The 26,296-nt window shown below is 39.0% G+C and overlaps 1 protein-coding gene across 1 annotated transcript; it reads left to right on the plus strand.

Moving 5' to 3' along the window:
• Nucleotides 1–11,679: 11,679 nt before the first annotated feature.
• On the plus strand, nucleotides 11,680–24,162 carry LOC140794523 (putative multidrug resistance protein). Its single transcript, XM_073146621.1, has 7 exons — nucleotides 11,680–12,117; nucleotides 12,230–12,408; nucleotides 12,492–12,949; nucleotides 13,060–13,600; nucleotides 14,956–15,413; nucleotides 15,528–15,969; nucleotides 22,557–24,162. The coding sequence occupies exons 1-7, from the start codon at nucleotides 11,826–11,828 to the stop codon at nucleotides 23,931–23,933; spliced, it is 3,747 nt and encodes a 1,248-aa protein (XP_073002722.1). The 5' UTR covers nucleotides 11,680–11,825; the 3' UTR covers nucleotides 23,934–24,162.
• The last annotated feature ends 2,134 nt before the right edge of the window (nucleotides 24,163–26,296 follow it).

Here is a 26,296-nt window from a genome sequence, read left to right on the forward strand (position 1 = left end):
CATAAGTAAACCAGATACCTAAGTCAATTGTACCATCGACATATTTTATGAAACGTTTCACAGCAAACAAATGTGTCTCCTTAGGTTCAGACTGAAACCTACCACACACACCGACGCTAAATACAATGTCAGGTCTACTAGCAGTTAAGTACAAAAGACTACCAATAATGCTCCTATATAGTATCTGATCGACACTTTTTCCTGAAATATCCTTACCTAGTTTGATAGTTGTACTCATAGGAGTTCTAGCATGTTTTGCATTTTCTAAACCGAATTTAGTCACAAGATCCTTAGCATACTTGGTTTGAGCGATAAATATCATTCTTTCCAATTGAGTAATTTGAAGTCCCAAAAAGAACTTCAACTCACCCATCATGCTCATCTCAAAATGACTATGCATGAGATCTGTAAACTCCTTAGCTAACGATTGACTCGTTGCCCCGAAGACAATGTCATCCACATATATTTGTACCATAACTAAACTCTTGTTCGATCGTCTAATGAACAATGTCTTGTCCACTCCCCTTCGAATGAACCCCACATCCACTAAAAAAGTGGTCAACTTCTCATACCAAGCTCTTGGAGCTTGTTTTAGCCCGTAGAATGCTTTTTTCAGTTTAAACACATGAGAAGGAAATTTTTGATCTTCGAACCCTTTAGGTTGTTCCACATAAATATCTTCATTCAGAGTACCATTCAAGAAGGCACTTTTAACATCCATTTGAAACAATTTAAATTTTAAGTGACAAGCAATAGCAAGCAGTATACGAATAGACTCTAATCTAGCAACAGGAGCAAATATCTCATCAAAATCTATACCCTCAACCTAAGTATATCCCTGTGCTACGAGTCTAGCTTTATTTCAAACTATATTGCTATGTTCATCACTTTTATTTTTGTAAATCTATTTTGTTCTTATGAAGTTCACATTCTTAGGTCTACGAACTAAATACCAAACATCATTCCTAGAAAATTGCTCTAATTCCTCATGCATAGCATTAGCCCAAGAATCGTCTAACAATGCTTCCTTCACATTTTTAGGTTCAAAAGAAGATGTATAACAAGTAAATGATACCTCACTTTGGATTTGTTATCTTGTCTTAATTAATTCATTCACGTCTCCGATCACTTGTGACAGTGGATGATTTGATTTTACTCTGGCAGATGGTTCCGATACATTGTAGTCATCTTTGTTCATTTCAACTCTGTCATCATCCTGATTCTCAATTTCCAGATCAAGCTCCTTTCCTATTTCTTCGTCCTGGTTCTAGTACGTTGCAATTATCTTTGTGATTCACATGTCCAAGACATTGATGCCTAAGATCTGCAATGTCGAAAGAGGCACTGTTATATTTCAGTTTATGTGACGTTCTAACAACATAGCAATTATCACATGTTCTAGATCTATAACATATAACATTACCACCATAATCTAGAATAGTACAATCATTTTTGGAGAATTTTACCTCATAATCTTCATCACAAAATTAACTGATGCTCAGAAGATTTGCTTTTAAGCCCTTAACATAAATAACATTTTCAAGAATAGGAACCCCCGGAGAACTTACCTTTCCTTTACCTATTACCTTGGATGAATTACCATCTCCGAATGTCACAACTTCCCCTTCATGTTTTTCAAGATTGGAAAATAACGACTTGTCACCCGATATATGTCTTGAACAGCCACTGTAAATACTACAAATTAGAATTTAAAGCTTTCAAGGTTGTATGCACAACATAACATTTCAAATCACTTTTCTTAACCCATATGGCCTTTGTTTTCATCCCATAAATGAAAGCACCTCTAGGTTTTTGCAAAAATTTGTAATGAGATCGAATATGCCCTAGAATGCCGCAATGATAGCATGTCGGAACAAATCCTTTTCTACTCACCTTTTGTCGATGAGTGTGACTAAAATTTACCTTTGGTGCCGTTGAAGATTCACCAGTTTGTAGATTCAACTTCAGTTTAGAAGCATTCATCTAGGATTGCTTTGTAAATGCGGTTGATGATTTCAGATATTCTTCATTTTGTATACCTGCAGAAACGAAGACAGTTTTATTATTATTTGAATTACTAGTGTATCCAACATCATACTTGTCTTTTTCAGAGATCTGAGCCTTTAGAATCTCGTCAAGTTTGTTCTTCCCTTTTAGAAATGTCACTTCTTTATTCAGTCGCTCTAGTTCAATTTCATCAGCCTTCATTTTATTTTTTGCATTGTCGTTCAGAAAGGTCTTCAACACGTTTAGGTTCCAATTTGTACTTCTCCTCAAATTGAATTTTTCTAGTTCAATTACCTTGAGTCGTTGAAGTAGTCTAAGATTGCTTTTCATGAGTTTAAACGACTCCAAGTATAGGTCATTATATGCCTTTTGAATTTCAGATTCATCTTCCTCAGCTGGTAACATATCATGATCATCTGTACTATCAGTATCAATAACATAATCAATATTAAGTAGAGAAGAGGCAAAAGCTACAAAGTTTTCTTCGTCTTTTCCAGAATCATCATCAGATTCATTTGAGTCATCCCAAGTAACTTTCATAGCTTTACGGTAACACCCCCGCCCGGCACGGGCACGTGCACGCCCACGCGCCCACACGGCACGCGCGGCGCACGCGACAGGTTCGGCGGGGCCCGTCACACCCAGATACTCTCCCGTGCACATATAATTATGACATCATCAAATAAAACATGCTAACCTATCCATGATCACATAATTCATGACCAAATAAATCATACTCTTAACCAAATAAACGTGTTAACATATAAATATCAAAGTCCACAATAATATACACTAGACCGCTACATAATCTGGCAGGACCCACACAGGCCACAACAAACCATCAAGATACAACTAAAATAACTAATACAAGAGTACACTATGATTCGACCTATATCATACAAATCATCGGCTAATACAAAAGAGTACAAGTATCAGATACTGGTACAACTCAATTTCTATATAAACTATCATCTATACCATCTCGCATCTATAGCTTACCTCATCATTGCTCTAGATTATCTTCTCAAGTCGTTATCACGTACCACATATCTGAGGGGATTAGAAAAAAATAAAGAGAGTCATGAGCAAAAGACTCAGTGAATAGACCTTACCCCGAATCAGTGATGCCAAATAGAGAGTAAATCATATACTGGATAATATGAATCAGAAAGAGTATTATGTCATGAATGAGTAAATGAATGTGTCCTCAATACTACATAAATGAAAAGTAGATAACATGTCATAACTCATAAGAATACATAATCCTCGACCATGAATAAAGAGGTCATCACGTCGTATGATCACCATAACTCTCCCTCAAATATGATATATAACGCATGCCGGCCATGACAATGCTATGATATCAAATGCAATCATATATGATGAATATTGACCACTCGATAATCAGGTAATCAAATGATAATGAAATCATATGTGTTTCTCAACATCACGATCATCACCGATATCTCGGTATAATATCATCATACTATACCACTGTGCACAGTCAATACCCGGTACCCGGTCTCAACATCATATCCAAAGGCTTAGAGCATACTCCGCCACCCGCAAGAGTATCTCTAATATAACTATACCCCGCCACCCGCTAGGGTATCAACATCCATTCGGACCGGGCACCCACATAGTTGATAGAAACCTCGTGAGGATAACTTGCCACATATGCCCTGGCGAACGGCATGTGTCCGAATGTCTGCTGCGCACACAGACTAACGACCTCAGACATAAGGCCAACAGGATCGCGACTATGTCGAGCGATCAATTATCTCCAAGCACACCCTAACCCTCGCGCCCACTCGGGTATCCTCACGCTTTCTATCAACTATCCTATCAATCACATTTCACGTCCGTCAGGTAACCAAGTGACACTCAGCGTTAGCAAGGTCCACAGGGTCTCAAATAAGGGGGTTCAGGATCAGAAATATTTAAGTAGTATGATGTTAGCCGTTTATCTAATTAGAATTAATTCAGTTAAAATATAAAGGTTTATTAGATTTAGAATCACTTTTCTTTATTTTTGATTACATAACTAGGTCTATAATATAGATACGATTCAAATATTATAATTCTTTATTATTATAAAAAGTTAATTATAATATAAGGAGAAGAGGCATGTTTCCTTTTATATAAGAGTATTTCTAAATATATAATTATAAAATAAAATAAAAGGCTAAATAAGTATAAAGGTGGTCTAATTTTAATTAATTTTATAATTCATACACTATCTTGATTAATTAGGGACAACGCAGTCTTTACTCAATAAAATAATAAATAAATAACTAAATAAACTTAGTATTTTATTTGTTGCAGAATAATCATAAAATTAATAGAAATACTTAAAATATATATGATGAGGGTATTAGAATATAAATCTAATAATTATAATTTACAAATTTATCTATTAATCTAATAGATATGTAAATAAATAAATAAATATAAGTATTACCTATATTTATACCTAATTAATCATTAATAAAATTATATTGAAGGATATATAATATTATTAAAATAGTTAATGTCTAAATAATCTATTTGCATTAATTAAGAAGAAAAATACCTAAATAAATAACATAAATAAACTAATTAATTAATAAATTAATTACATCGCCATCGTCTGGGCCGAGCCCAACACTGTGCAGAAAGAAAGAGGAGGAGCTGAGGAAGAAGGAGAAAAAGAAAGAAAGAAAGAAAGAAAGAAAGAAAGAAAGAAAGAAGAAGAAGAAGAAGAAGAAGAAGAAGAAGAAGAAGAAGAAGAAGAAGAAGAAGAAGAAGAGAAGAGGAAGAGAAGAAAGAGAGGAAGTGAGGGAGGAGGTTGCGGACCCGGGCCGGCGGGGAGGGCACCGGCCGCTATTGGCCAGCCAGCGGCCGGCGCCGGCAGCTCGGCTCCGACAATCCCAACCTCGGGCAAGAGAGAGAGAGAGAGGGAGAGAGAGAAGGAAAGAAAGGGGGAGTGAGAGATCTCACTGGCGGCAGCGGCGGCTCCAGGGAAGGTGCCGGTATAGATAGAGAGAGTAGAGTGAGAGGGTGGCCGAGAGAGAGAGAGAGAGAGGGTGGCCGAGAGAGAGACAGAGAGAGAGAGAGAAGGCGGTGGAGGAGGAGTAGTGGCGGCGCCGGGGCCCACCGCGACTAGCTGGTCGCAACCGGTTGGCTGCGGCAGCGGCCGCAGGCGCGTGGCGCCCCACCAAGCCGTATGAGCATGGGCACGAGGCCGGCCACAGTGTGGCCGGTCGCGTCGTGCCCATGAATATTTTTTTTTTTTGGGATTGGGTTGTTACATTTACCCTTCTTCTTAAGGCGATTAGGGCATTCTTATGCTATGTGTCCAAAACTAGAACATTCAAAACATCGAACTTTATTCTCAGAATTCTTATTTTTCTGTTTGACACTGTTGTTGCTCACACCTGTATTCGAACTCACAGTATTCTTCTTTTTTACAAAGGCTTTGCTTTTCTCAAGTTTTTCAGCATTCAACTTGTTTGGCTTCTGAAAGAATGTATTAAACTTTTTGACGAACATAGCCAACATCTCAACATCTAAATCACCTTCATCATCGGGCTCCTCTATATTTTATTCAACTGTGGATAGGGCAATCACTTTGGACTTCCTCAGTTTTGAAAGACTGGACTCAAATGTTTGTAGATTTTCTATCAATTGTTCAACTTTCATAGAATCGATGTCCTTACTTTCCTCAATAGCTGTAACTTTCGCTTGAAACCTTTTTGGAAAAGACCTAAAGATCTTACAGATAATTCTGTTTTCAGGAATTTTCTCTCCTAGGTTGAAACTGGAGTTGACTATATCACTCAGCTTTGCATAGAACTCATCAAATATCTCATTTTTCTCCATACATAGAGTTTCAAAACTAGTAGTCAACCTCTGAAGTTTAGAAAGTTTTATAGCCATAGTTCCTTCCTGAGTAGTTTCTAAGATCGTCCAAGCTTCTTTTGCTATCTCACAAATAGAAATTCTTCTAAATTCTTTCGAGAAAACACAACTAAAAATTACACTTATTGACTTGCTATTCCATCCGACTTTTTTATAATCTGACCTATCCCATGACTCTATCGGTTTATCAGCAAGTTTATCATCCACCATGTACATCGGTGGATTCCAACCGTTCACAACGGCAAACCATACTCGTTCATCTATAGATTTCAAGTAAGCTCTCATCCTAGCTTTCCAATATCCATAATTTGATCCATCTAGGATAGGAGGTCTAATAGATGATGGTCCATCTCTATGAAAATCTATGCCTATCTAATCTCTCTCGAAGGGTGAGAGAATCTGCTCTGATACTAATTGAAAAACTCCTAGACACAAGTATGTATCTAAATACTAGGCAATGATATCACTCGTTCGCTTAAGTAAAAGTCCGTAGAAATATTAAGAATGAAAGCAAAGATGAACGCCAAGATTTAACGTGGAAAAACCCAAATAGAAAAAAACCATGGATCCAAACTCGGATCAAAACCAATCACTAGAATAGTAGCAGTTACAAGACTGACTCACAAAACAATTCGTCGATCCAAACGACTTTGTTTCTCTCAGTCTTGCTCGCTAGAACCCACGATTCACTGCTTCTCGTGATTGAAGTCCAACCTCAATAACCCTCGAGATTGATCTTTCGTCTAGATAGCCCTTAAGACGAAAGATTAACTTTTTTAGATGAGTAGAATCTTGTTAGTTGAAGAACAGATCTAGCCTCAAGAAGTCTCCTTCAAAAATATTTCTTCAAGCACCCTAGAGATAGGGCATCACAATCCTTATATATCATCTCCAAGATAGAGCCAAATTCAAGTCTTATATGTACTCACGAAAGTCCAAGATTTTTAAACTTTGTCAGTGCGTTCGAACGCGGCCCGGATGCGTTCGAACGGCATGACTTAATCTCAGGTGCGTTCGAATGGGCCCGAGTGCGTTTGAACACGACAGCTTGAATTCTTCAGGTTACGTTCGAACGCATTTGTGAACACAGCTCTCGGTCTATGTGAACGCAGTACCTGCGTTCGAACACGTTTGTGAACGCACCGCGTTCGAATGCGTTTGTGAACGCGGTGTGAACTCAACAGCTTTTCTCCAATAATTTTGCAATTCTTCAAACCAGAGATATTCTAGACTTGTATAAAGCTCATATACATGTAAAAATACACTTAGAATATTTTGTACACAATTGCTAATAATTAAAAACCTAACATTCTAAATCTTTTATATGTTCTTAATTACTAAATAGGTTCTTCTTTCTTCTACTTTAAATTTGTTGTTTAGAATTTAGATATTAGTTGTTTTTCTTAAAAAAGATATATCTAATGATTTAAAATTATTACTCCATATTTTCTAAAAATAAAGGAAATACGTAATTTTTATAAAAATTAAATTGTTCATTCAAAGATAATCTTCCGCTCCACTAGTTATTGATTTCTTGGTGAATCGCAGAAAAAGAAGAGATTTATAATAAAAATGTGTTATCTATAAGTGGATTCCAAGACTTTATTTCTCACACTTAATTAAAAGAAATTTATAAGAAGGTTTTCTTTCTCCATAAATCTCTTAAACCCATTTTCCAACTAGGTTAAAATTATTTTTAAGATTTTCAAACACTTCAAGTTTTTAAACAAGTCCTCGTGGGATCGATACCTTGCTTGCCGATCTACTCCATAGATTCGTGCACTTGCGAGTGTTACTTAATCTATCACAACAACCGGCCCTCATGCAATTTCATCCGATGAATATGTCACATTCACCGATGAGGTGGTAGCTGCTATTGCAATTGAGGTACTTGAACACCATCTCGAATTTCCGACCAAATTCATCAAGAACCGTCACCTAAAGCCCCTTCATTTTGTCATTTGCCAACTCGATCTCTCCCGGTCTCATCATCTCCATGAGGAACGTCTGCATGACCCTCATACCTTATAGAAGGAGACGACTTTGCTTGCCGCTGGAGGCCCCTTGATGAAGGAGGTGCTGCCCACCGCTCACCAGCCACTAGCCCACTAGCCCACCAAGCAGCAACAATGGCTTCATTCTCCTCTAGGTCGTCGGTCAAGGAGGTGCTGATTCACGACGACCTTGACCTCTAGATCTTGGAGGCTCGCTGAGCACCTTCGTCACTGCTTTTAGAACACCTTCGCGCCCATACGAATGCCCTAGAGGATAGAGACCCCAAATCCCCTCCCCATATTAAGGCAGAGCTCGCCCTGGCCAGCCCGATCTCTCACGGGACAACGAGCGATAACTGGCTAGACTATTCTAGCCCAGCTCGATCCACTTGCGGGTGGGCTAGCGAACACAATGGCCAGCCCGATTGGCCCAGAGTAGGCTCAGCCAGCCCGGTGATCACGTCTATCTTAGATCATAAAATGTCAAAATCTTAATTGAGAAATAAATGCATGGGGAAATCATAAAAATGATCAACGCATATAATAAATGGGACAAAAATTTTAGATCTATAAAAGGATTGTAATTTTTACTTGGGATCGACCGAGTTCTCCAACAGGATATGGTTGATCAAGAAGATGCTACTTATTGGACATGAGATATCTTGGAATGCCATTGCTTCATCGGAGACAACATGAAACTTATGACATATAAGCCCTCAAATGTTAGAGTACTTCTAGTAGAGACTCACATGATATTTATTCATAACTGTTGATGTGTATGGTAAATTTATTTTGACTCTTCCCTCCGTGAGCCTGCAAAACAACCTTTGTTGGCTTGTTGTAAGCCAACAAACCATCCTATCCTATGCTGGATTCTAAGCTCGCAAACCAACCAACTTTGTTCACCTTATTAAAATTTTGAGAAATTTACATATGGGACCTGTATTTTTACTATTTACAAATCGAGCCCTATAATTAGCGAATATGTGCTAAAAATATCTTACTATTAGATCTATTAGATAGACTTAATTAAACCTCTAAGTTAAGTTAACTATATTAAGAAGATTATAAAAATACCATCAGCCAAGTTATATTTACCCATCATATACTAACTCAACCCAACCCAACTCAACTCAACCAATTTCAACTAAACCCAACCTATATTGAGAGCATTTTAGTCATGTAAAAATAAAATTATCTCTAATTAATGGAATATTCTCACGGTGTTAGTTCAAATTTAATTGAGAGTAATTTTTTTTGCACATATTCGCTAAATTATATAGCTCAATTTATAAATAATGAGAATATATTGTGTATACCATAATTTCGTTAAAATGTAAGGTGTTATATACAAATTTCTCTAAAATATTTTATAATTATAATATTACACTAGTAAATTAATAATTATGAACAGAAAAAATTTTTAAACACCCTGAGTCGACTGGTTATTCTATTTTATATAATTATTTTTCTAACCAACATTAAACATATTAGTAATTTATATTTAATCATGATATTTTTTCCAACCATGAATATTTAACTTTTTTCCATAGTTTTTTTTTTAATTTCTAGGTGTTTCATTACACGATGACATATTTTATAATATAAAATATAAATATTTGGAAAGAGAGGAAAGAGAGGAGAGAGAAGAGAAGATAGACATGAAATCATTAGATTTAAGTTAACAATAAAATTGAAATCAATCTAAAAAAAAATTATAATTTATATTTATTATTTATACTTATTATTTATTTATTGGAGAGGAAACTTTATTTGGCGTTTGGTTGTTGAACCAAATTACCAAGTTCAGGACCCCTGAACTCAAAATAAATGAGCCCTTACTAAAACAAGATCTTCGAGAGACTTTTGGTGAAGAAGAAACTCAAAGTCCTCCACATCTCAAAAAATGGGAACTTCTTTGTTTGTCCACCGGTTGTCTTCGCATTAGAAAGCCAGAGTTTGTTAGCAAAAGCTTAGGTTCTTAAGTTGACATGGAGACTACTAGCTGAACCGAATGGTTCCTCTATTAGCTTGCTAAATGACCCTTGGTTGCCTCTCACCGATCATCTTTCCATCTTGAAAATCCTGAAGTATGTAAAGTGAAGGACTTATTCCTTGGTCACTATTGGAACCGCAAGCTAATCAAAAGTTTGTTCGTAGAAGCGGCAACAAATCACATCTTCAACTTACACAACGGTCGTGCTTCTATCGCTAGAGATCACCGTTTAATCTGGATGCCGTCGCGTTCGAGTATATTTCCTACCATATAGGCATATTGCTCGCTCAATAAGGGCGTTTGGACAAGCCCCTTTTCTTCGAGTCTGTCCAGTTATAGAAGGCAATCTGGGGCTATAAAACCTCGCAGTCGATGGTCAGACTGTTCATTTGGAGATGTCTGGCAGGTGCTATCCCGGTTAGGGAGCTGCTTCGTCGTCGACAGCCGATCCTGTTTGCCCTTTTTGCTGAAAGACCTAGAGTTAGTGGACCATATCATGACGCTTTGTCCCTTTGCTAGAGTGTCTTGTTTCCACTGCAACCTTGGCCTAAAGTTTCAAGTCAGTTCTAGCTTTGGGGATTGGATGTATTCCCTTACTAGTTTCCTCTCCCCTGATCTGCTTTCCCTGTGGTTCAACATTGGATAGGGCATTTGGCTGTGCAAAAATGATTAAGCCTTTAGGAATGTCGACCCTGCGCCTCACGACGCTTTAGAGAAGGCTAGATGCTTATCCCCTCCTCAGAGCTAACTATCCATTGACGAAGCGAATAGCTCTGAAATCGAATCAGAGCCGTTCGATCCCTGGGGAGCTGGTAATTGAGTTCATGGTTTGCATAATTGCATGAATTTATAACTTACGAGGTCATGCTTTCTCCACGTGACTCGGTTGGATGGGTTGATACCTCATAGAATTTTACTTTGACGGATGATTTAGGTTTTTGGGGAACATGCCTCCCACTTAATCTTTGGGAAAGCAGTCTTCCTAAAGCACTGTTTAAACACCCTCCATGGAGAAGCTTAGGATCTTCCGATGGCCCTTGATGAGGTTAAAGCTTGCTTCATTGCTAATAGATGCTGGATTTTCAATAATTGTCAGAAATTAGTATTGGTAGTCAATGAGCTCTCCGATAGTATTGATTGGAATGCTGCTGCTTGATCAAAGAATGCACCCTAAAGCTCTCCTCCCACCACTTGGTTAGAGTTTACTTTATGGGAAGGGGCAACAACACCACAGCCCACAAGTTCGCCTCTTTCGCTTACGAACATCGTGTTGTAAGAAGTGGTCCAACCCTTCTCTCAACTTCGCTTGTAATCTGAATTTACCCTTCATGAATTCTATCTTAGGACGTTCCTAAAAAGTAAAGAAAAAAATTAAAAGCTCAGATAAAGATATTTGGATAAATGAGATTTATCCCATTTTCTTATCTTATTTCTTTATCTCCTATTTGGCAAAAAATTTGTAGGATAGAAGAAAATTTATCTGGGATAAACCTCTATTCCAAAGTACCAAATCGGAAGTTACCCAACTAATAATATCTATCATAGCCCCTCCACAGTTTCTCTCGTCATAAACATCTGTTCACGGCTCGAGGACTAGCAACAATCATCATTAATGACGCTTCACATACTGACTTAAAGTCAACCTGGAAGCCCAACCCATGTTCATTCCACCATCGCTTTTCATCCATCCTACTGCTAGCTCAGTACCCGTTCTCCCCGGAGCTAAATATTATACTTTATGATAACGCCTTACTTAACTACCTAACGAAGCCTAGCCAGGTTGCCAATCTCCTTTCTTTGCGTGCATACATTTGGCCCACATGCCCCTCCCCTTCTTGCCTTCGAAGCTTGGAACTGAAGGGAAAAGCTAGCACTGAAAAATAAAGTCCTTAAAAGGGTGCAGTTGGATCCTTTCAGAGCTAGAAGAGATGGAAAACAGCAGGAAGAATCGGAGTCCATCCTCTTCTTCCTCCGCAACTAGATCTTTCTTCTCTATATTTATGCATGCCGACGCCGTCGATGATGTACTGATGGTCCTCGGTCTCATCGGCGCCGCGGGCGATGGCCTGTCAACGCCGGTCATGCTTCTTATTACCAGCAAGATCATGAACGATCTCGGGGATGGCCCGGATGCCTTCTCCGAATTCACTCGAAAAATTAATGAGAACGCGAGGAATCTTGTATTTTTGGCATGCGGGTCGTGGGTGATGGCTTTCTTAGGTAGTTAACTGACTAAATACTCCGATCCGGAGCTAGCTTGTTCTTCTAAATCTTGTTATAGAATATTTATTTACTTACTTACATGCACTACAACGGCTGAATTATATAATAGAGGGATACTGCTGGACGAGAACCGGAGAGAGGCAGGCTGCTCGGATGCGAGCTCGATACCTGAGAGCAGTGCTGAGGCAGGATGTGGAGTATTTCGACCTCAAGGTTGGATCCACCACGGAGGTCATCACTAGTGTCTCCAATGACAGCCTCGTAATCCAAGACGTTCTCAGTGAGAAGGTCGGTCGGCCATCGCTCTCCACCGCCTCAAGATACTAACTCAATTTCGTCCATTTCTATTAATTGATTGCTACTGCATGCAGGTGCCCAACTTCGTAATGAACACATCCATGTTCTTGGGCAGCTACACAGTGGGTTTCTTCCTCATGTGGAGGCTGGCCTTAGTGGCCTTACCCACAGTGTTGCTTCTCATCATCCCGGGACTCATGTACGGGAGGATCCTCATGGAACTCGCTCGAACGATACGCGAGGAGTACAACAAGGCCGGCGCCATCGCCGAGCAGGCGATCTCCTCTGTCCGCACCGTCTACTCGTTTGCCGCCGAGGCGCGCACGATGGCCAAGTTCTCAGCCGCGCTCGAAGACTCAGTCACGCTCGGCCTCAAGCAGGGCCTCGCCAAGGGCGTCGCTATCGGGAGCAACGGCATCACTTTCTCCATCTGGGCTTTCAACATCTGGTACGGAAGCCACCTTGTCATGTATCATGGTGGCAAGGGTGGCACCGTTTTCGCCGTCGGAGCTGCGATTGTCGTCGGCGGCCTGTAATAACTTCTGAACCGTGTTAACTTTTACATAATCGACCCCGTAATCTGGGTTGGTCTCAACCATCTTTAATTTTTTTTAATCTTTTCTTTTCTATAAATTGATATAGAGCACTTGGGTCAGGACTTTCCAACGTGAAATACTTCTCTGATGCGGGGTCGGCAGGTGAGCGGATTCTTCACGTCATGAGGAGGGTACCAAAGATCGATTCGGAGAGTATAGAAGGAGAAGTGTTGCAGAATGTATCAGGGACGGTGGAGTTCAACGGAGTGGAATTCGCCTATCCGTCGCGGCTTGAGAACCCTATATTTGTTAACTTCAATTTGACGGTGCCCGCGGGGCGGACGGTGGCTCTCGTCGGGAGCAGTGGGTCCGGGAAGTCTACGGTGATCGCGCTTTTGGAAAGGTTCTATGATCCTTTAGGGGGTGAGATCCTACTTGACGGAGTTGATATCAAGAGGCTTAAGCTTAAGTGGTTGAGGTCACAGATGGGGTTGGTAAGCCAGGAGCCGGCACTCTTTGCCACTTCCATTAAGGAGAACATACTATTCGGCAAGGAAGATGCCACCGTGGAGGAGGTGGTCGCAGCTTCCAAGGCTTCAAATGCTCATAACTTCATTTCTCAGTTGCCTCAGGGATATGACACCCAGGTTGGTAATCAATATTCTTCTTCCTTTTGCCTTATTTGATTTACTTGTTAAGTCTCAAGCTTCGACACGGAATTGTTGCAGTAATCCACCTTGTTCTGCCAATTACCGTCCTCTAGCTTCTTTCTACAGTTCTCCATTGGATATATCAGTATACAGGTCAATTTTGTTAGAATATATGAAATAATTAATAGATATTACGATAATGTATTAGGAATGAGAAGTATTCTCAGAAAATATCTTGATAATATTTTGGGAATATTCTGATATCGCTTAGGATAATATTTCATATACTCTAACAAATCTAAAAGTACTCTTCGCAAACAAATTTATTCTACTTATTGTACATTCAATCTCTGGATAATCATATATTATCGGTAGGAACCACTTTGGTGTGTGCGCCCGCGCACTATGTTAAAGTTAAAAGTTTTAAAGAAAAAGATGGAAAACCTTTTAACTTTTTGGATGGGCAATTATAGGCTTACACATACTAAAAAAAATGGCAAGTTCTTCAGACCTGGGTGCAAATAATCGGTGCATGCCAAAGTTGTGACATAATTAGCAATGTGTTAGTCTTTTATCCAGAGACAATAATTTCATTTAGTAGTGATGATCTATGCTGCTTTGGTTTGACACGTATGCATGTGTATTCTATGGCATAAATTTATTTCTTGCTGATAGTTTTCTTTAATTCACGAGCTAGATAGGTTGACTTCCCGTAGATGCGCTGGAACAGCGCTGTTAGTGTCATGATGTTTGCTTACCTACTGTTTAAATATTGCGAGTGAAGTTTGAGATCACATTGTTGGAAAACGATATCGACTAATTTTGTACGTGGGAGAGTAACGTAAAGTATGCACTTCTGGAACAGTCACTATACTATTATGTAGTCAATTCTTCTGTACCCACAGTTTTCAACATCAATCAACCTCAAAAAGATCGTAACGTTAAAAGTCTAAGATATATTATTAGGTGAGACCATCTACTCTTCTTCCTATCTTCAGAAAGAGGATGAAGATTCCCTAGATGTCGGTATTAATTATTAAAAACAGCAAACCCTTGCATGTGTCGGTGTAGTGTCCTCCTACGAACTAGATAGAAAATATACGAAAACATCATGCAAATATATATTTCTTTTGTTTTCTTCTTATCTTATGGCTACTTAACTTAATTAATCAGGGCGTCTTATTTAATTAACTATCTGACAGTGGTTACAAGCTACTTAAGGGAAAATTTTAAAACACTAGGAAACTCCACGAACATCTAGAACATCCTGCAATATTAAGGATTTAAGGGAACTCAAATGTGCATGCATTGCGATGGTACGTTAGGTCACCCAGTAAATGGAGCCCGTGCAGGTTGGAGAACGAGGAGTTCAGATGTCTGGTGGGCAAAAGCAAAGGATAGCAATTGCAAGGGCCATACTGAAGTCACCCAAGATCCTCCTCCTCGACGAGGCCACCAGTGCACTAGACACCGAATCAGAGCGCGTAGTCCAAGAGGCCCTCGACCTAGCCTCTGTCGGCCGGACAACCATCGTGATCGCGCACCGCCTGTCCACAATTCGCAACGCAGACCTGATCGCGGTCATGCAAGCCGGCGAGGTCAAGGAGCTCGGCTCCCATGACGAACTCATTGCCTACGAGGATGGGCTCTACTCGTCTCTTGTTCGCCTCCAGCAGACGCGGGACTCTCGAGAAGGGGAAGAAACGTCGTCATCATCCACTGTGGCATTCGGGACGTCGGCGCAGTTGAGCAGAAGCAGCCATAGCATGAGCAGGAGGTTCTCCGCCGCAAGCCGGTCAAGCTCAGCGAGGTAATCCCTGCATTTCTCTATTACAATCTTTCAAATCTTCATACCATTCGGGGAATTGGAAGTTCGCCTACATATCAATCTCAATTCACGATATTGAAGTTATGATTGTAACAGGTCTTTTGTCAACGACGAAGACGCCTACGACTCGGTGAGGCCCGACGTACCACTTCCATCTTTTCGACGACTGCTGCTTCTTAATGCGCCGGAGTGGCGGCAGGCGGTGCTCGGGTGCTTCAGTGCGACGGTGTTTGGGGTGGTGCAGCCCGTATACGCTTATGCGATGGGGAGCATGATCTCGGTCTATTTCTTGAAGGATCACAGCGAGATCAAGGCCAAGACGAGGACCTACGCGCTTATCTTCACCTCGCTGTCGGTGCTTGCGTTCTTGATCAATATCGGTCAGCATTACAACTTCGGAGCCATGGGCGAGTACCTCACCAAGAGGGTCAGGGAGAGGATGCTTTCCAAGATCCTCACGTTCGAGGTGGGATGGTTCGACGAGGACGAGAACTCTTCTGGCGCCATCTGTTCCCAGCTAGCCAAGGACGCCAATGTGGTCAGTACCAACTTCTCCGCTCTTCTATTCATTCATTTACAAACTTACGTACATACATACATACATACATACATACATACATACATACGATTTCCTCCTATAGGTGATACAAAGGCATGCAATTAATTAGCATAATAAACTACTTCATAAACTTTCTGCCAGTGGGAATTAATTAAGGCCAGCATCTGCGGCTTTATCTGGTTCCATGGGATTACTGACTGGGTTTGGTCGGGTACCTATTCGTTCTCACCTCTTAGTCGATTTGATTTGCAGCCCAGAATTGACCGCTTACGATAGCAAACTAGAAAGTTGGGCCACAAAAGCAGGGGGTGTCTTTCTTTCTTTGAAAAAAAAAACCTTTTTTGATTAGACCCTTTGGGGGAAATCAAAATTAAATAGGGCCTTGGTGTGCGCTGATCAGATTTAATATTCTACTTGGTTTGATTTTGTGTTGCCAATGAGGTCTGAAATTTTTCTGTGAGCGGTTCGGCCAATTGTCAAATAGAGCTTGAATTAAGTACATAAGGTCGAAAAGGCAATGGACTAAAAAGCTTTACTTGGTGTTTGGATGAGGCCTCACTTAGGCAACTCTCTAGTGCAGAGGTGTCTTAATTTAGTCATAAAATGCTGTCACGGCATTCCATGGGGCCCATGGGGACCAAGTTTGTGCATGCTTTAACCTCCACGTAACCTTGGGCCCTATTTGCTTGTTAGTTGTGTGGGTTCAAGATAGGGCGGCTATCGACAGGCCAATGAGGATGCACTTCACAGTACAATTTGAACCACTTGCTACAATAATGTGGCCAGGTCATTCGACATTGACTTGATCAACCCAATATTAGTATCTCAAAACACACTTTCACTTTAATAAATGCCATGTAATCGGTTACCAAGACCTACTTTTTCCAGGAGAGTTCTCAAGGCAGAAGGAAATTAAACATCCCGTAGCATCTGAATTTATTGCACGACATGATCAGATTCCATTCTGTAGGTGGATGTCAGATGTATGATTTGATAAAGTTCTATTCCATTGTGATAATGGAAACTTGAGCTGCATCATTCACCGCTCCTTTCTCTTTCTGCGTGTACGACAAAAGAATTTGATCTGCTTTAATTCGAAGGTGGATAAAGAATGCCATTGCTTTCTTCACTTTTCCAAAGTTATGTAGGTTGTTCGCAAATGAAACACGTCTAATGTGCTTGGCAACTCTTGTAGCTACTGCCAAGGGAACAGTGTGATTTTGTTGTCCAGCTATGTACCCCTTGACAAGAAACCTTGAATAGTGTTCTTTGTAGACAATATACTAACTCTACCTTTTCTTTTCTTGCCCTAATTGAAAAGCTAGTGAGTAAAGGAAAAAAAACTTTGCTAGGAACAAAGTTGGATAATGTAATATTAGGACTTTCCTGTATCTCTCGTGGAATGTCATTTGCATAAATTTAACCATAAACTGAGTAGCATTGTGATTGTACATTAATAACAACATATATTCCACTGCCTCATTTAACTACATACCTACTTGTTCATCAGACTGGAAGCAAGATTGATGAGATAGAGATTGGACCCTACACTAGGTTCAGTATACGTACTCGAGTCCAACTTCAGGTTTTTACATTTTTTTAAGGTAAAGTTTAATATGTCCATTTCAAATAAACAAGACTAAGTCCAACTGAATGGTCTTTTATATATGCACTATATCTTACTATATATTAATTTGGATTAGCAAGTTCACCTTTCAGCAAACAATCAATAGTAATAACTTTTACCAACTTTAAATCCGTCTTTTATAACTCAAAAGAAACCCTCTCACTAAAAGCCTATCTCTTTAGAGTGGCCTACCATTAAACTAATTCATTTCGGTCCTACTAGGTTGCCATGATATCAATGAAGAGATAGAACATAGATAGTTCAGTAATTTATCGTTGATGCTTAACGTGCATTACTAAATAAACGCATGGGATATGCTGCAGTTAATGTGTTTCGGAATCTCTTTCAAGTATACTGTTTTTCAAAATATATAGGATTTGGGGCGACATTCCAAACATCAGTATATTGATCTTGATCTTTCGGTAGAACTTTTCGTTTGTATTGTTTTAGAATGTGTATTCTTTTTTTTTTGTATTGTTTAGAATCTGGGAGGAAGAATATATTTATAATCTTTTGGATAAAAAAAAGATAATGTTATGTTTATTCTAAAGGATAGTTAATAATGATGGCAATCTCCTTCAAGAATAGTTGAAAATGGAGAGATAATTTTTGTAAATTGTGTAAGGCTGTGCAGAAAACTATTACTTTCTACTGGAGCCTGGATGTTCTATCTCTATATATAGCCAGGATTTTTCGTGGGGGAGAAGGGGCAAATTATCAAGATGCTTAAAAGTATTAAAAATATTTAAATAAATAATAATAATAATAATATCAATGAAGTTTTATATACACATATATTCTAATTTTTATTCTAGAACATAAATTAGTTTTATTATCACCAACTTTTATTAGGGGGCTACCATTTAAAAATTAAAACAAAGCTCTGACAACACTAGAAGTAAGAGATCAAAAATAGTTCTTTTAATATTTATCTCAACTCAAATACATGATCATGCATAGATTAACTATCAAAAGACTAAAAAAAAATAGAAAAATAATATAAATAACCATAATAATTAAATAATAACGTTAAAGTTTATAAAAAGATACAATACCTGATTAAGTATTTTGCTCATCTCTTCCGTTGAAATAATACCTAGCTTCTCTTGATCGTCTGTATTAAATCTTATTTTTTCTTTCTCATGTTATGTTCTAAATTTCTATTCCTTATACCGGAAGAAAATGATGCAATCCAAACAAAACTATGATACCAAATTGATGGAGATCCGGTAAAAGAGTTGCACTTTAATTGGCCTAAGACAGCAAAATGGGGCCTCCCTCATTATTTGCCAAGAATCAATGCTCATTGGCTCGGGTTGGCATTCGAGTTGGTCTCAGTGGAAATGATGCGCATTGGGATTTGTGGGGTATGCACCAATGTAGGGCTAATGTGCAGGTTTGACTTGATTATGTATGCTGATGAGTATGGAGATGTAGGTGGTGCCTCTAGGGATTGCAGAAGAAAATGGTGATTGAGGGACACAATGTAGGGTTGTGGAAGGGCTTAATTGTGGGAAGAACTAGGATTTAGATATAATAAATAGATAACTAGGGCTAATGCAAATGATAATTAGGGATTGAAGATGAGTTTCAACTAGGATAAAGCTAATCATTACGTGGTGCTAGAAGTGGTAGGGCAGCTGAGTAGTTGATGGAGGTGGCTCAACAAAAGATGTTGGTGGTGGCATACAAATAAGGGTAGATGACCAATAATTATGGTTGACCAACTATGGCGGGGGTAAGGAAGAAATTGTACAAAAGGTAGAGATGGCTAGAACAAAGAGAGATAGGGGTTGCCATTGCTGAACTTAGAAAAATCCAATCACACGGTTCGACATTGAATTATTGATTTACATGCATTTTTATGTCTATGATCATCTCCGCCATGGTAAGGTGCCTCCACTACCCTCTAGTATAGTTGCCATGGGTCTTTGTGATTAGCCCACGAGTCATGCGCAAGGTTGCGCATGTCCATGACCATAGGGATAAGGAACACGTTGGAAACGCCATTCGCTCTTGGCTTTTGCATTGGGAATAATGATGCTTGTGTTTGTTATCTCATAGGTGAGAGAGAGACCTATCATTATTCCAAGATGGCGGTAGAATTATCAGCCTAGGGTTATGCATAAGTGTGGCCGCAACAACCTTAATTAGCGATATAATGGTAGGTCCAGATCTGCCTTTGTTCTTTATCTTGAGGAGAAGGTGGGGTGTTCTCTGCGAACGTTATCTTTAACTTTATGAGGGTAAAGCACATAATGACCAACATAGAGGTGATATAAAGGTTTGACATGATTGGCCTCCTCTCATGAATGCCCACGATCTCAACTGGTTCTGATGGTAGGTCAGACGATACATGATTAATGTTGAAGAGCATGTAGTGCTAAGGAATGTTAGCTTTGATACCAAAATGATACAATTCAAAATAATACCAAATTGATGGAGACTTGGCAAAGGGTTACATTGAATTGGCCTAAAACAACAAAAGGGGCCTTCCTTGCTGTTATTAGAAATCAGTGTGCAAAGTGAACACCGCCTTGGACTGGCACTAGAGTTGGTTTTTGTCTTACGGGAGCAGTGTGCACTAGGATCGTGGGGTTGGCACTGACGAGCTAATGTGCATGCGGGTTCAACTTAATCTAACTTGCTGATGCATATGAAGCTTTATATGGTGCATCTATGGATTGCAAGAGGCAGATTGGTGATTGAGGGACCCAAGGTAGGGTATTTGAGGGACTTAGATAGGTGGTTGCGAAAATCTAATGTTTGGATATCGAGATGGATGGCTAGGACTAATGCGAATTATTGCTAAGAACTGAAGATTAGTCTCAATCAAGGTGGAGGTTGGCCATACGGTAGTTTTAGATGTGGTAGAATGGCCGAGTGATTAATGAAGGTGGCTCGACAAAGGACCGTAGGGGTGGCTTTATTGCATATTGATTATAATCGATTTGCAACAAGGGAGTCTAGGTGTCAGATTGAGATAGCTGACGATGGTCGGTGGTGAAACACAGTGAAGAGAGAGAATATGGGAGGCGATGGTAGTGAGAAAGGAGATTAATTTACTTTTACTCCTAGATTATGATTAAATTACTTATTTTCTTAGGTTATTTTTACTCTTACTCCTAGGATAATCTAAAACTAAAATATAATTCTCAATGCTTGGATTCTTTAAACAAAGGAGATCGACCTCTCCTACATATAGATGTTGCATACAATGACTAGACCTAGAGGCATACATGACTTGAACTAGAATTTGTCTTAAAAGCTTATATAAGAGATAGATATAAATAATGATAGTATATAAACTTAACTTAGCTAAACTAGTCTCTATATCTTCCTCGGATTGATTCTCTATTCTGCCCCATATAGAGTCCAAATTAGAAGAATCTCTGAATACAAAAATTATAGATGATGACATCACCAATCTTATCCATCTAGTTCATATTATTTGGACATCTAAAAAATATCGAATAGATATTTTCTCAAAATTACACATAGCTTAATTTAAATATGACTGTTACTAAATCACATAAGCTAATAAAATAAGTAGACTCGATCCATCAAGCTTAATGTCTCATGAGGCGATCAGATCAGAACTAAATCACATCAAGTTTGTAGATGCGGGTAGATGGTCGATGGCTTTAGTTGCTTAGTGGTGCGGGCAGGAATAAAATTATCCAGGAGATAGAGATGGTTAGGACAAAGAGAGACGAGAGAGATGAGAGTGGGGGAAGAAGGTAGAGACGAAAGAGACGACTAGAGGGAAGAGAGATATAGAGATAGAAAGATAAAGATAAAGCAAAAGAATAATTCATTCAATAACTCAATGCATGCCTAGGTTAAGCCATAAGGTCTTATTTATGTCCTAAGGTAACTAAAATAGAATAAAAACTTATCAAACTATCTTTCATTATCTCTCTCGGATTAGATCTCGTTTCTGCCCTTAGTAGATGTAGTCTAAATTTAAATAAAATCTGAATGTGGTAAAACAGATCATGACATTACCAGATCAATCTTTCTAGTTTGATATTTTTGTGACGTCGTATGATTATTTTTTAGTTATTTTTTAGAATGATGTAGAGTGTAATTTCTAACAATTTAGAAACTCAATTGGGCTAATTCATATCTATTTCGGAACGTAATAAAAGAATTATTGATGACTATAAATATGAGATCAAAATCAAAATTATATATTTCAGAAGGAAATATATGACTTGATGTGGGGTTCACTCGGAAGGAACAGTACTTTAAAGGAAATAGTATTCCACTAAGAAAGAAAGATACGATGGAATAGAAAGAAATTTTAACAGGAAATAAAAGAATGTGCATTATCGTAAACCGAAATTATGTTTTTTTGTTGACAATAATGCTTTTTTTAACTTGTAAAGAGAGAGGAGATATATATTTTCTGAGTGCATTAAATGCTGGCTCATCCTTTAGCAAAATTTCAATTTCTTCCCGCATATACATCTACAAATTTCACACATGGATTTGTTGACTTTGTTTTCAGGTATCTATATATTTGCAGCAACATGTATGTACTACGTAGTTCAGGTGGACAGAAGGAGAGATATTCTATTGTGAATTAATGTTAGAACTTGTTGAATTGATTGTGCTTTTAATTTGAATTGTCTCTTCATAAGTCTAGCTCGCTACGAAAGAAGATCAAATAAGACATAATGCTTGTGCGCATACACATATATGACATATGTATGTATCTATGGCTATTTATTATGTTTGAAATAGAAAACTAAAATAAACTTCTTGATAAGTTATCTGTGCATTTTAAGAAGAATATTGGTATTATAGAAGTTTCTTAATATATATATATATATATATATATATATATATATATATCACTTTAATCCATCTGTAACATTGGACAAATGACAAATGCAGTTTCATCTTTACTAGTTTAATTCTCTTTTATTTGCAGGTGAGATCGCTAGTGGGTGATCGGATGTCTCTGATCATCCAAACAGTCTCTGCGGTCGCCGTCGCATGTACAATGGGTTTGGTCATTGCATGGCGACTGGCCCTCGTCATGATAGCCGTCCAACCCCTCATCATTGTTTGTTTCTACGCTCGTCGTGTCCTCCTCAAGAGCATGTCCGCGAAGGCCACCAAGTCACAGTCCGAGAGCGGGAAGCTCGCTGCTGAGGCCGTCTCCAACCTCCGAACGGTCACCGCCTTCTCTTCACAGGATCACATCCTCAGCCTGTTCGAGGTGGCTCAAGAGGGGCCCCGCAGAGAGAGCCTACGTCAGTCGTGGTTCGCCGGCCTCGGCCTCGCTACCTCTATGAGTATCATGACCTGCACTTGGGCCCTCGACTTCTGGTACGGCGGCAAGCTCATCGCCGATGGCCAGATTACTGCCAAGGCCCTCTTGCAGACCTTCATGATACTCGTCAGCACTGGTCGAGTCATAGCGGACGCTGGCAGTATGACGACCGACTTGGCTAAGGGCGCGGACGCGGTCGGCTCGGTGTTCGCGGTGCTCGATAGAGTTACGCGGATTGAGCCTGATGACCCCAATGGTCATCGGCCAGAGAAGCTCAGAGGTGATGTGGATATCAAGGGTGTCGACTTCGCATACCCTGCACGTCCCGACGTGATCATATTCAAGGGCTTCTCCTTAAGCATCAAGGCAGGGAAGTCGACTGCACTAGTAGGGCAAAGTGGATCGGGTAAGTCAACCATCATTGGGCTCATCGAGCGGTTCTACGACCCTTTGAGGGGCTCGGTGAGGATCGATGGCAAGGATATCAGATCCTACCACCTCCGCTCCCTAAGGCGGCACATCGGGCTGGTTGGCCAAGAACCGACACTGTTTGCGGGCACCCTCAGAGAGAACATCATTTACGGGACGGAGGCGGCATCGGAGGTAGAGATTGAGGATGCGGCGAGGGTAGCCAATGCGCACGACTTCATCAGTAACCTTAAGGATGGGTATGACACATGGTGCGGCGATCGTGGAGTGCAGCTGTCCGGCGGACAGAAGCAGCGAATCGCAATCGCTAGAGCGATACTAAAGAACCCAGCGATTCTTCTACTAGACGAGGCGACGAGCGCCCTCGATAGCCAGTCGGAGAAGGTGGTACAAGAGGCGTTGGAGAGAGTGATGGTGGGGAGGACCAGCGTGGTTGTGGCCCATAGACTGAGCACCATACAAAACTGTGACCTCATTGCAGTGCTAGAGAAAGGAGTGGTGGTGGAGAAGGGGACTCACGCCTCGCTCATGGCCAAGGGACCCACAGGTAGTTACTATGGGCTTGTCAGCCTACAGCAAGGCAACAAAGGAAGCCACCATTGAGAACCCTTTTGCTTGCTTTTGGATTACACCTGCCTCCAAATTGCCAAATTCTGCGGCTGCGCTTCGCTTGAAGCCCCCCTTGCCCCCTTTTCAAGTTATCTGTAACATAACGTGTCATCTCATCGTCATAATTAGCTTTCTATATATAGCTCCCATATTTTTCTTGTAATATTGATAGACACTATAAGTTAAGCTAAAAAAACATGAAAAATGAGCGAACTCTTATCTTCATTTGTTTATTTTGTGCTTTCTTCTAACCGGTTAACATCAAACAATGATTAGGAGATCTAGTTCTTGCATTTAGGGCTATTAAGGACTTGAAAAGGGTTATTTGGCAGCCCCGGGTAATTTTCGGTTTTCCTTGCACTTGAGACTTTTTTCATATTTTTCTTCCAACTTTGCCCTTCTTGTACTTGAGTATTGTATTAAATGCCGCAGACAGAGAGCAGAGAACGCAATTATTGACTTGAAATAAAAAAATATTTTTATTATCTTCTTTTGTACTTGAAGAACAAAAAAGGGTTTTGCTAGAGGATATCCATCGTAGCCATCGTCTTCTTCTACTCTAGGGTTTTCGCTTCATCAATCGTGTCCCTCCCTAAAATCTCGTCTAAGGTTCCCTCTAAAGGTATTCTTCATCACCGGTAATCAAGCAAGATCTTTCGCTCCATCTTTTCGACTAGTAGCATTGATGTTATTGTTATTTAGGTTTCGGAGTATTGACAAAATTCATTTTTGTTATTTAGTTTTGCAGTTTATTGACAAAATTCATCTTTGTTGTTAATTAGATTTCATAGTTTATTAATAAAATTTGTCTTTATTGTTATGTAGGTTTCGCAGTTTATTGATAAAATTCATCTTTATTGTTATTTATGTTTCATAGTTTATTGACAAAATTCATCCTTATTGTTATTTAGGTTTCACAGTTTATTGACAAAAGTCGTCCTTGTTGTTATTTAGGTTTCGCAGTTTATTGACAAATTTCGTCCTTGTTGTTATTTAGGTTTCACAGTTTATTAACAAAATTCGTCATTGCTTTTATTTAGGTTTCATAATTTATTAACAAAATTCGTCCTTTTTGTTATTTAGGTTTCGCAGTTTATTGACAAAAGTTATCCTTGTTTTTATTTAGATTACGCAGTTTAATGACAAAATTCGTCCTTGTTAATTAGGTTTCGTAGTTTAGTGACAAAATTCGTCATGTTTGTTATTTAGGTTTCGCAGTTTATTGACAAAATTCGTCATGTTTGTTATTTAGGTTTCGTAGTTTATTGACAAAAGTCGTCCTTGTTGTTATTTAGGTTTCACAGTTTATTGACAAAATTTGTTCTTATTTTTATTTAGGTTTCGCAGTTTATTAATAACATACGTCCTTGTTATTTTTAGTTTGCAATTTATTGATAACATTCATCCTTATTATTTTAGTTTTGAAGTTGTTATTTTGGTTTCATAGTTTATTGGCAACATTTATACTTGTTATTTGGATTTTAATTAGCAAAATTAGACATATATTTTGTGTATTGTACACTTAATTACCTGTTGAATGTTTGAAATATTATGTTTTTATGATTTCTGCAGATAATTTGAATAAATATAATAGCAAAGACTAAGAAGAGAGATTCTACTAATCGCGGTGAATTGAAAGAACTTCAATCAAGTTAGACCCTTCTATTAAAGAGGAAGAGGGACTCTGATGATAATTTTCAAACCAATCAGACCCCTCCATCAAAGAAAAAGATTGATAAGTCTATAAAGGGATCTGATTCTCAGAGTCGGTGGAGAAAATACTTAAATCGTGCTTGATTACTTCACTATGCTATACAAGTAAAATAAGTGAGATATTCAAGTTCGTTCGTGATCGACATATGGAGATTGCTTCCAAAACACCTTTCAAGTATTTATTTGACTTTCCTAATGTCGCACAAGACACACCACTCCTTCAAGAGGTAATTAAGGGATGGAGGAGTGGATCAACATTTGTTTTTCGAAAATTTAAGCTTCAGTTGAAGGAAGTGGAAACTGCCGTAATTCTTGGATTGCCTTTAAATAGTGAAAAGGTAGTCTTCGACATGAGCAATCCGAAAGGTGGAAAAGTGAATGAGGAATGGTACGACATTCCTTTTGTATAATTTTATTCGTGGAACGACAATAACAAGAAAATAAATGGAGATTTTGTTGGAGAAGTTGTCACCTTTGGATGATGAAGAGAATGTCATTAGTTTTGTTCAAGTGTACATTTTGTTAATTTTCAGTACGGTTTTATTTTAGCATAGTAATTATACTTGCCCTTTAGAACTTATCCTCTATATAGAAAATCTTCAATATATTTATAAATATAATTGGGGATTGGCTATCCATGAGTT

This window comes from Typha latifolia, chromosome 8 (genome assembly GCF_019914945.1).
Source record: "Typha latifolia isolate L0001 chromosome 8, TyphaL0001v2, whole genome shotgun sequence".
NCBI lineage: Eukaryota > Viridiplantae > Streptophyta > Magnoliopsida > Poales > Typhaceae > Typha > Typha latifolia.

Bases quoted from the DNA above. Each gene is read 5' to 3' on its own strand.
- LOC140794523 (XM_073146621.1), top strand. From the start codon at position 11,826: ATGGAAAACAGCAGGAAGAATCGGAGTCCATCCTCTTCTTCCTCCGCA. The intron at 12,950-13,059 runs GTAATAACTTCT...AAATTGATATAG, and splicing joins GCGATTGTCGTCGGCGGCCT to AGCACTTGGGTCAGGACTTT. The intron at 13,601-14,955 runs GTTGGTAATCAA...GAGCCCGTGCAG, and splicing joins CTCAGGGATATGACACCCAG to GTTGGAGAACGAGGAGTTCA.